The sequence below is a fragment of the Macrotis lagotis genome, chromosome X (genome assembly GCF_037893015.1).
Source record: "Macrotis lagotis isolate mMagLag1 chromosome X, bilby.v1.9.chrom.fasta, whole genome shotgun sequence".
NCBI lineage: Eukaryota > Metazoa > Chordata > Mammalia > Peramelemorphia > Peramelidae > Macrotis > Macrotis lagotis.
This window is the reverse complement of record NC_133666.1, coordinates 351,681,230-351,693,457: the sequence shown is the minus strand read 5'-3', so window position 1 is coordinate 351,693,457 and position 12,228 is coordinate 351,681,230. Positions and strand designations below refer to the sequence as shown.

The 12,228-nt window shown below is 33.3% G+C and overlaps 1 protein-coding gene across 1 annotated transcript in view; it reads left to right on the top strand.

Moving 5' to 3' along the window:
• Positions 1–12,228, top strand: part of DNAH5 (dynein axonemal heavy chain 5) — a 302,769-nt gene that overhangs the window by 89,305 nt on the left and 201,236 nt on the right. Inside the window, exons 18-21 of the mRNA XM_074202020.1 lie at positions 385–544; positions 1,104–1,343; positions 2,159–2,349; positions 2,443–2,533. Of these exons, the coding sequence (XP_074058121.1) occupies positions 385–544; positions 1,104–1,343; positions 2,159–2,349; positions 2,443–2,533 (682 nt within the window). The remainder of the gene's footprint in view (positions 1–384; positions 545–1,103; positions 1,344–2,158; positions 2,350–2,442; positions 2,534–12,228) is intronic.

The window sequence follows — 12,228 nt, the reverse complement described above, 5'->3', positions numbered from 1 at the left end:
GAGCTCTGTTAGACAGCAGGATTAAAGGAAAATTTGGACCTTGTAGAAAGTCAGAAGGAATTGGAAAGGTCATCAATTAGATCAGATTGGAGAGGAGGATTCCTATATTTTATTTTTTTTTTGTATCATAAGATGTTGTTCACTAAAGTACATGAGAAACACAGACTTTGAGAGAATTTTTTTCTAATAGTTCATATTGCTCCCTATTTTCTAGCTAGATTCTCTTGCAACTTAAATTTAACTTCATTGAAAAATATTAACCTATAAGTATTGGGGGGAAAAGGATTATCATGGAGACAGAATCCTTTGATTTGGGTCTCATTGATATATTGTACTTAACATTGTTCTAACAACAGTTTATAACAATTTTGCCTATTCTTTTAGGATCTCTGTGCTAATGGTGCTCAGGTATTACATTTAAAGAGTTCATTAGTAGAGGAAGCAGCCAATGAGCTAATAAATTTGTTGCTGGATTGGGAAGTACGTTCTACAAGAGAAACTATTTCAAACAACAAGCAAGTTGATTCAGGAAGTAAACATATAGGTAAGGGAATTGTTAATGTTAGTACATTACTTTCCTAAGGCAGTCAGATCAGCTTTTTCAAGTCTTAATATTAAATTTAAAGGTATGATATTGAAATTTTTCTGACTTTTTTGAAACAATTCTTATTTATAAAGATGTTTGTTGTCTGATTTATAAAGATGTTTAGAAATGAAAATGAAAAACTTATCAATTTGATAATAGTCTTTAATCTTTAAAGACTACATTTAAGAGGTTTCAGTTTATTAGAAAGTTTTTGTGTCATCTACATGAACTATTATATTTAAAATACTTAGTATTCACATAACAAATTTTCCCAAAGTATTTTAATAACACTGTGCTATTCATTTTTAATAATAAAACAAGCTTTTGATTATCCAGGAAGAAATTAATTTAGGTTTCATGGATTCCAAGTTCAATACTTTAAATATTTTCCCTTACCTCATTTATCTTCTATCTTTTACTATCTATAGTTTCTTCAACAATTCATATATTCCTCTTTTTCTCTTTAAAAGTTAGTTGCATATATTGTTATTTATTTTCCATGTTTTTGTTGAAACAGATGAAGAAAAAGGAAAATCAGAAAGTCTCACATCTCTTCATGCCAATCAGAGTGGAGTTGGGCTCTCTCCTTCAATACTAAGGAGAAAGAAGAAAGAGAATGAGATCTTAGAGGAAGAAGCCTGCGAATTGCTTTCTCATTTCAACCATCAAAACATTGATGCTCTTCTGAAAGTTACTCGCAATGCCTTAGAGGCCATTCGTAAACGCACTTATTCTTCCAATACAATTAACTTCAGAGGTAATAATCCCACACAGTCTCCTTATGAATGACTAAGCTCTTTTATGCCGATGACACTATTTCATGTTTATCATATTTAACAATCTGACCCAATATATTTTTTGGCTTGTTTGCTAATGACAGGCAGTTTGAGAACTTAGGAGATCTAGTGGAAATATCACTGCATAGACATCATTGAGTATTTTAAAAACCAGCAATGGTAAAAAAAAATGATTATTGTTTTTCTGTTCCAAAATTTTTAAAAAATTTATCTTGGTCTTTATTCAGATATTTAACAGTTTGCTCCTGTTAGGAATTATTAAAAGTTCACTGCTTAATTTATGTTTTAAGATCCTTTCTTTATGATAGTGGCCTCTGTTAAGAACCAATAAAATGATAATTTATGCAATTACTTCAGAATATAACTGACTTTCAGAGAATAGGTTCCTTTATAGGGAATATATTTAGGTCAAAATATTTAGGATCCAATTTTATAAACTAAAATACCTACTAGATACAAATCAATCTTTGCCTGTGGGGGGAAACAAAGATGAATTAAACAATGCCCAAATGTCAAGGATCTTACTTTCCAGTGTAAAAAAAGGATGTAAATAGTAATAAAGCAAATTAAAAAATGATAAAGTTAAAAAAAGAGACAATGTAATTGCAGTCTGAGAAGTTTCTTTAAAAAGTATGATGGAATTCAGTTTAATCATCAAGTCACTTTGAGTTAAATGAGTATTTCATGCTTTTTTACTTAGTTATTTCATTGAGAAAAAAGTTATTAATCAAATATTTGAAAAATTAAGTCTTTGCTGTATTTTATGTTAATCCAGACAGTGAACACTCATCTAAGCCGAAGCAGATCAGCTTCCCCATTTTTAGGTCAAACATTATCTTGTCAATTCCAAACATCTCAATGGCTCCAGTTCTGGATGATATACAGCAGACTCTTAACAGAGCAGTGGAGTGTATCATCACCGTCATGAAAGGAGTTGGACAGTGGAGTAAAGAAAGATTATCTACAGTGAGTTTGGTAGTGAAGCAATTCATTTATGATATAGCATTTAAAAGCATTGGTTATTTGGGAGGGATGAAAATAATGCTTTGCTCTTTATAGAAAAAGCTACTTGAAAGAAAAATTGTCATGCTGAGGAACAACAATAAAGAAAGTGATTCAGAGGATGACATAGGTGAGACTGGAACTCAAGGTAAATGAATGAAATGAGATGCAAGATCAATACTATATGTTAAATTCCAAAATTTTAGTAGATTATTCTAAAGATTATTTTATTACTAGTTGCTTGTCTTATCAATTTCATTTATAATAGCATTGAAAACAAACCCTGATCAAGTTTTTCTTTTTTATTGTTTAGTCATTCAGTCATGTCCAGATCTTCATGGACCATAGCATTCCTTTCTGTCCTTGGTATCTCCCTAAGTCTGTCCAAACTGATCTTCTTTGTTTCCATGACACTATTTAGTCATTTCAACCTCTGCCTTGTACCTTTAATCTTTCCCACCATCAAAGTCTTTTCCAAGATGTTCTGTCTTCTCATTATGTGGCCATATTATTTTAACTTCAACTTCTTCATTTGTTCTTCTAATGAGCAGTGTGAATTAATTTTTTAAGTACTGACTAATTTGATCTCCTTGCTGTGCCAATGTGTTGTCAAAAGTCATCTCTAGAACCACAATTGAAAAGCATCAATATTCTGGTGCTCAGCTTTTCTTATATAATTCACAGCCATACAGAACTACAGGGAAAAACCCTGGTTTTGACTATCTCAATATCTGTTGGCAGGGTGATGTCTTTGCTTTTCACTATGCTGTCTGAATTTGTTATACTTTTGTTTTCAAGGAGCAAGTAACTTTTAATTTCATGGTCATAGTCACTGTTTGCAGTGAACTTTGAGCCCAAGAATAGAAAATTTGACATTGTTTTCATTTCTTCTTCCTTTTCATTTCTTCCTTCCTGCCAGGAAATAATAGAACCAGATATTATAATTGTAGTTTGTTTTATTAATGTGAAAATTCAAACCTGATTTCCACTTTCCTCTTTCATCCTTATCAAAAGGTTTCTTATTTCTCCTTCACTTTTTGCCATTAGAATAATATCATCTGCATATCTGAGATTGCTAATATTTCTCCTGGTAACCTTAAATTTTGATTTGTCCAAACTGGCATTTTGCATAATGTACTCTGCTTATAAATTTAAAAAAATAAGACCACAATATACAGCCTTATTGTATCCTTTCCCAAGCTTGAATCAGTTCTTCTATATTTAGTTCTAATTATTGCTTAACCTGTATGCAAATTCCTTAGGAGACACGTAAGATGAATACTTCCACTTTTTGAATATATCATAGTTTGTTGTGATTCACACAATCAAAGGCTTTTGTTGAGTCAACAAAGCAAAAGTAACTGTTTTTCTGTAACTCTGTTGCTTTTTCCATAATCTATCAAATATTGGCTGGTTTCTAGGTCTTTCGACTCCTAAAACCAGTCTGCAATTCTGTTAAGTCTTGGTTCCCATATGTTAAAGTCTAGCTTGCAAAATCTTCAGTGTAACGTTATTAGTGTGTGAATTGAACACAATTGTTTGGTATTCTGAATTCCACCCCCTCCATTTGTTTTTAGGTTTTTTTTTTTTTGCAAGGCAAATGGGGTTAAGTGCTTGCCCAAGACCACACAGCTAGGTAATTGGTTGGATTTGAATTCAGGTACTCCTGACTCCAGGGCCGGTGCTTTATCCACTGCATCACCTAGCCCCCCCAGCACCACCTAACTGCCCCCCATTTTTAATACATTATTACATATTTATGGAATAAAAATGAGCATTCTATGACAAAGATGATTATACATTAAACTATAAATGTATTATATACTACTTGCTATTCTTAAAATATGCTACAAAATTATCATGTAAATTTTTTCTTCCCTTCACCTTCCCCTGAGATGACTACTATTAGATACAAATTGGTAGTCTATGCCTTATCAGTTGTTTCTCTGAATGCTAATGGTGTCTTCCTTTATATGTTCTTTGAGGTTAATTTGCATATTTAAAATAATCAAAATAACATTCATTCAAATTCATTTTTAAAATGTATTGCTATTTTGCTCATTTCATTATTATTTAATTCAAGTCTTTTCTAAAATTCTTGAGTTCATCATTTCATATAGCATAAATGGCTTCCATCAGAATCATACCATAGCTCGTTCAGCTCTTCCCAAATTGGTGGACATCCCTGAAATTTCTATTTCTTTGCCACCATAAATAGAGTTGCTAGAAATACTTTAGAAAATATATATTCTTTGCTTTTTTTCTCCCTAATTTTTTCTGAAGAGTAAGTAGTACTATGTCAAAGAATATAGGTAGTTTAATAAATCTTTGAGAGTAATTCCAAATTGTTCTCCAAAATTATTGGTTCAGCTCACCATTTCATCAACAATGAATTAGTGTCTCAATTTTTTCACATCCTCTCCAACATTTTTCACTTTCCCTTTCAGTCACTTTAGCCATTCTGATAGGTATAAAATTTTATTTCAAGGTTGTTTTAATTTACATTTCCCTAATCAATAATGATTTAGACCATTTTTTTCATGTGACTATAAATTGTTTTGATTTTTTTTTGTTGGAAAACTGCCTATTTGTATCCTTTGATCATTTATCAATTGGTGAATGACATATTCTTATAGAAGACAAAAATCTTTATATGATTTTGACATGAGAACTTCATCTGATTAACTGCTTACAAACCCCCCCTCCCCTTTCCACCCCTCAATTTTCTGCTTTCCTTCTGAGCTTGGCTACATTTGTTTTATTTGTACATTTTATTTGTACATTTTTTTTTAGATTTTTGCAAGGCAAATGGGGTTAAGTGGCTTGCCCAAGGCCACACAGCTAAGTAATTATTAAGTGTCTGAGATCGGATCTGAACCCAGGTACTCCTGACTCCAGGGACGGTGCTTTATCCACTATACCACCTAGCTGCCCCTATTTGTATATTTTAATTAAATATAATTGGAATTATTCATTTTACACCTAACTTCGCTTTCTTTTATTTATTTATAAATTGTTCACCTATCCTAAGTCTGAGAAATAATTGCCTCCATGTTCTTCTAATTTTCTTTATTTAATATTCTTCAGAATATTCTTTGGCATCATTCTTATTTAGGATAGAGATGTAAACTGACTTTTCTCAAATCAGAAGCCCTTGTTGACTTTTCAAACTTACTTGCATACTGAGCATACCATTTTACCAGCATCATCTTTTAGGTCTTTAAATAGTTTAGCTGGAATGTCTCTGATTGTTGTTACATCTATTCAAACTGCATTTAGGAATTGTGAATGGTATTTGTGCTGTGTTAGATGCTAAGAAATTCCTTCCTATTCCTTTTTTTTTTAGGTTTTTTTTGCAAGGTAATGGGGTTAAGTGGCTTGCCCAAGGCCACACAGCTAGGTAATTATTAAGTATCTGAGGCCAGATTTGAACTCAGGTACTCCTGACTCCAGGGCCAATGCTCTATCCACTGTGCCACCTAGCTGGTCCCCTATTTCTGAATATCTTTTTTTTTGAACTTGAATTTGGAGTAATTTCTCATTGTTATTCAGAGTTTCATTCTGTAGTTGAGATGTGCTGTTCTAATCCCAGCAAGGTAGCTTCCCCTTCATCCTTCTTCATACATTTGGATTTTACAGAGTTCTCCTTTCATTTTGTGAGTCTTCTATTAATTCTCTGACATTGAATTGATGACTTGATAAGAAGCTCAGCCAAGTCATTAAATTCCCTTATGCATATGACTTCCATATGACTTTTCTGCATTTGACTTCTGAACTATTTTGTTGCAAAATAAAATTTTGTTATAATAACTATGCCGATAAAAATCATATTATTATTCAACAATACCTGGCAACATTTCACACTTATCAACCTGAACTTTCTGTTAACTGTAACCAACTAACAAGTGAAAGGAGTATTATGAAATTAAGAAATGAAGCTACATATTGCATAAGTCCATAAGCACCCTTTTTCTTTTTCTATTTTTCACACGTGTGTATGTGTGTGTTTGTGTGTATGTGTGTTATCTGAGTTCATTTTGAAAGACTTTGAATTTTTGAGGAGGTTGAAGAAACTTGAAGTACATTCTTATTGGCAAGAGAAAAGTGTTATAAATAACTATTTCATACCCATCCATTCGGTTATGTAGGTATATATACATATAGTTCCCACCTACTCACATACAACATGTAATGAAGGTTTTTCTCCCCCCATATAAGAAATGTATGTTATGGGGACCAGAGAAAGTTCACACAATATAATGTATGGTATAGTAGGAAGAGCATAAGTATCAGAGTTGGGAGATTTGGATTCAGATTTTGTCTATATCTTTTTACTATCTTTGTGATCCTGGGCAAATTATTTGATCTATCTAGGGCTCAGTATTTTAGGCTGGGCTGGGTTTGATAAAAATTCTTAAGTTACTTTTGAGAAAAGATGAATAGATGTGACTTAGGTAGATATGGAATTGATTGCATGGCTATACCCCAAATTGGCTTCATTCATGGAAACAGTAGTGATTCAGGGTTTTCTTGGATTGATGTCTACAATTCACAATTTCCTGTTATTATTTCTGCTATTCAAAATTATATTTACTTACCTATGAATATATTGTTTTCTCTCAGTAGAATATGAACACCATGAAGGCAGGTGCTATTTCTTTTTTGTCTCTTTATTCCTGGCATATGGTGTCCTTCAATTGTTTCAGTCATATCTGATTCTCCATGACCCCAGTTGGGATTCTCTTGGGGAAGAGACTGGAGTTGTTTGCCATTTCCTTTTCTAATTTGTTTACAGAAGAGGAAACTGAGGCAAAACAAGATTAAGTCTTTCTTACCCCAGGCTTGATAATTCATTCATTTTGCCACCTACTTGCCTTTCTGACATATAGTGGATGTATAATAAATGTTTGCAGTATTAATTGAACAGCCTAAGGATCTGTATTTGATTTAATGCTGTTTACATTTTTCCCCCTGTGGTACAGATAAAAGCATACTTAGCAAATTTGCAGAGGACTCAAACTTAGAATCTTATATTTAGATTCCAAAAATTTAATTTCTTAAGAATAGAAAAAAAAGAGCAGTAATGTCTAGATAGCAGTTCAAAATAATCTAGGAAATTAAATATATTGTAAATTCCATATGGGTCAATAGAGTGAAATGGTAGCTAAGATGATTATTATGATTTTAGATAGTCTCATAAGAGGCATGAGACCTTAATAATATTGTTGTATTCTGTTTTGTCTTTTCCAGGAGACAGATAGGTGGGTAAATGGATAGATTATTAGTCTAGTAGTCATGAAGAGCTGAGTACAAATTTGACCTCAGAAATTTACTAGCTGTGAGACCTTCATCAAATCATTTAACTTCTGCCTGCTTTAGTTTCCTCAATTCTAAAATGGGAATTATAATAATGCTTACCTTGCAGAATGTACCTGGACATAATAAATGGTATAAAAAAGCTTATTTCTTTTGACTTCCCTCTTGTTTAATGGGGGAGATAGAATGTGAAGTTTGTGGGATAGTTAGTAGCCTAGACTGACTGTAATACAGAAAAATCTAAATAGAGTAATATGAGATAATGCTGGAAAGGTAGACCAGAAGTAAATTATATATAGTGGAGGACTGAGAAATTTGTGTTTTACCCTAGATGCACTTGAAATTACTGAAATGAAGTTTCATGGTTGAGTCTGTGCTTTAAATAAGTCAATTTGTCAGTTGTATAGAGGATGGATTAGAGAGGTCTTTGGAAACAAGAAAGTCAATCAGAAGGCTATTGTAACATTCCAAGGGAGATATTATAAGAGACTGAAAGAGTTTGATGATTATGTTGTAGTCATATGAAAAGAGAGAAGACAACAGATGGGAGAGATACTATGAAGGGAAAACTGAAAAGATTTGGCAACTGATAGATATGTAAGTGAAGGAGAGGAAAGAGTCAAGGAATAATTCAGATATTTAAATCTGGATTACTGTTATCCTCAATGATAGGGGCTTTGGAGGAATTTATTTGAGGATGGAGAATGAATAGTTCTATTTTTAACATATTGAGTTTAATTTGCCATTGGAATATCCATATGTCTGGTAGGCAGTTGGCAATTAGTTTTATACATATTATTATATATTATATATATATATAGATTTCATACATATATAATTTTTCTATAAATTTACCTTTTGAACTCCACTAAATTTGACTTAATATCTATGTAGATATAGATATAAATTGAGTAATCATAGTGTAGACGTAATATTTAAACTGATAGGATCTGATAAAATCACTGAGAGAATAGAGTGAAGAAATGGTCCAAAACAGAACCTTTTAGGTTACTCATGCTTAGTGCAAAGAAGATATATTATCTAGCACCATTGACTGAGAAAAAGTAGAAAAGCAGTAAATTACATAGGAAGAGAGAAAGGAAAGAATCTTATCTTGAAAGCCAAGAAAAGAAAGGTGACAGGGCAGCCAGATAGAGTGGAGGATGAGAGTTCTGGGTCTGGAGTCAGCAAGATGAATTTCCCTTTATTCAGATTTGGCCTCAGGCATGTACTAACTGTGTGACCCTGGGCAATCCATTTAATCCTGTCTACTTCATTTCCTCATCTGTAAAGTGAACTGGAGAAGGAAATAGCAAACTAGTCCAGCCACTTTGCCAAAAAACCCAACCAGAGTCATAAAGAATCAGACATGACTGAAAAATGCCTGAACTAAATACAGGAGGTGGAAGTGGTTGAAAGTGTCAAGATTCATAGGGATGCCAAGAAGGGTGAGGACTGAGAAAAGGTCATTAGATTCACTATTTAAGAAATTAGACTCAGGAAAATGCTAGGGTCAGAAGATAGCTTACAAAAAGGATTGAGAAATGAATAGGAAGTGAGGAGCTTGGCAGTGAGAATTTCAATGACATTACATGAGAAGATTACAAGGTCAAGACAATGTTCTTTTTATTTCTTAGGTATGGGATACTTCTGGACATGTTTATATGGAGAAATTGAAGATGATAGGGAAGGAAGGATCACCAGAACCTGTTTACCCAGAACATGTATAAGGAGCAGGATCAAGGACCTGAGCAGAAGGATTAGAATTGGCAAAGAGAAAGATCATCTTTACCTTAGTGATTAGAACTAAGGAGGGGAGAACTTGATTTTGAACAGGAATTTTATACAGTACAGGAGAAATGAGACAGCTCATAGCGGATGGCTTTGATGTTTTTTTCAGCAAAAATATACTTTAGGTCATTTGTGAAAGGGGTTGAAAGATTGAGATAATAAGGAAAAATCAACAAAGAATAGAATGGTTGTAGCATTATTGAGGGTTCAAAGGCCAATTGAATTTGTATCAGAAATACACATCTAATTGCATGATTTCTTCCACTGGGCATTCAGCAACAAACGGGTAGGAAGAGAAAAGAGAGATAGGGGAGGTCATCTAGGACTAAAAATTAGTTAAATGTGAATGGTAATAGAACAAGGAGAAAGAAGAATTTAAAGTATATGACAAGTCCTAGTTGAACTTCATGGTGGGTTGAAAGAACAAAGAAAAACAGAGAAGTCTGGAAATTGTAGAAAGGATAGATTTGGGAATGAGGCAGAGAGAGAACAATTTTTTGTGACAGGAGAATTATAGAGTTCAAGAATATGGATGTAGGTTGGGGCAGTAGAGGAATTAATATATTTGTCTTCTCTTCTGAAAACATGAATAAACATACAGAACAAAATTGCATGTCATCATAGTTAGAGAGACTGGCAAAATAGAGATTGAGGTGAAGAGGCAAATCTTTGAGAAAGGAGGGAGAATGATCTAGAGGTTGATTATAGATTATAGGAACAAAGATTTGGACAAGGTAAGGTAGATTAATGGGATAAAACTCAAAGGAGGTGAGAGATTGAGGTAGAAGGAATATTTAGAAATGGCAGTGGGAAGCAAGGAATTTTCTAACTGCTCCTACTGTCCTGATAGGTGAGTGAGTGTGTGTGTGTGTGTGTGTGTGTGTGTGTGTGTGTGCATGCATGCATGCATACATGTCCACAAGTAGGGCATAGCCAGATGGAAACAATGAACCCTGGAGAATATAGGTGATTAGAGAAGAGATGTCTTCATGATAAATCAGACTTCTGTAAAAAAGAGGATAGAATATAGGAGGAAGTGATTGAATTTAGAGCTGGGGTTTTAGATGGCTTTCTTTATAGCTTTGGTTTCTATTATGTAGTCTTTTCTTCAAAGACAGAGTAGATGGGGATGGGTGGGCATAGTGAAGAGTTCATGTCACACACCTGAATCAGGTAGTAACTTGTGATTGGTTGTCCAGAGGTCAGAACCAAGTCATGAGCAGAATTAATTTCATGACCTTTAGAGTTTCATGAGATGGACAGAATAATAACAGAACATCTATCATTATTGATTATATCTTGTATGATTAAGTGGTAAAAGCCTTGTTTGTCTCATCTTTGATTCTTCTCAATTTATCTTTGATGATTTCTTATCTCTCATTCCACTCCTTTGATCATGGATCTAAACTTTCTATTTCACTTTACCACAGACAGCATCAGAGGCTTAAGTTGCCTATATATGTATCTATCTATACAGGCTTCTCATAGGCATGATGCTCTCCCTCCTATGCCTATTTATTTTCCATGTTGAAATGCTTCCCTTAATTTTGGATTCATATTGTTCCTACTCATACTGAGTACATTTGTGAGAGTGTGTGTGTCCTGCATTTATTGGCAGGACTGCTCTATTTCAATTTTTATTCCTATACTAATTCGTTAAATGTCTACTTCCCACTTAGTGTGTCATACAACCAAATAGAAAAAAAAAAGGAAACATCTGCATATCTGTAGGGATTTGTGAGTTATGATTTTGAGTGAATGTGGGCTTCCAGAGAACTTTGAACTTGGAGTTCCTTATTTGAGGGGCCTGTTTGAGCATGAGGCTTGCTAGAGATACTACTTTTGCTCAGGTGCCAGTTCCTCTGGGAAGTTTCCTTTCATTCCCAGCCCTATGATGTTGCATTTTCCCAGAAAGTAAATGTCTATTACAAGCAGGAACTACTTTGTTTTTAATCTTGTGTCCTCATCTTAGTTCCAAATACAATTCCTGTCCACTCCAATTGCAACTCCTCTAGTTCAAGTCCTCATCCTTTTTACTAAGCATCAGACACCTTTTTGTTGTTCTGCATTAATAGTGTCAAACTCAAATACAGTGAACTAGGAAAACATTGTACACAGTAATAGCAAGTATTATGAAGAATTGTGAATGGCTTTGCTACTCTCAGCAATACATTGCAATTCTAAATTGTGAAGCATATTAGTGAATAACACTAATAGTATTATTAGTGAAGCATAGTGAAGCATACTATCTGCCTCCAGAGATGAACTGATATTGTTTGAATATAGATTAAAGTATTCTGCTTTTCATTTTCTTTTCTTTTATCTTTTTTCATTCTTTTTCTTTTATTCAACTCTTTGTACAAAATGACTAATATGGAAATGTTTTACACAATTACAAATATATAAGCTATACCTGATTGCTTATCATCTCAAGGAGGGGAGGAGAGAAAGGGACAGAATTTGTAAAATAAAACTTTAAAAAAAATTTAAAAATGGTTTTAATGTGTATTGAGAAAAAAATACATTATTAAAACCCATAAAATACAAACAAGGGGACATAAGAATCCATGCAGCCATATATTTCTTATTTCCCAATGACATTTATAGCTTGTTCCTGTGGCACTTGGAGAGGGACATATATTTGACATCTCTGTTCTACACTTGCTTTTGTTGTTCAGTTGTTTTAGTCCTAAAATTGTTACCTTATAGGGTTTTCTTGGCAAAAAATACTAGCAT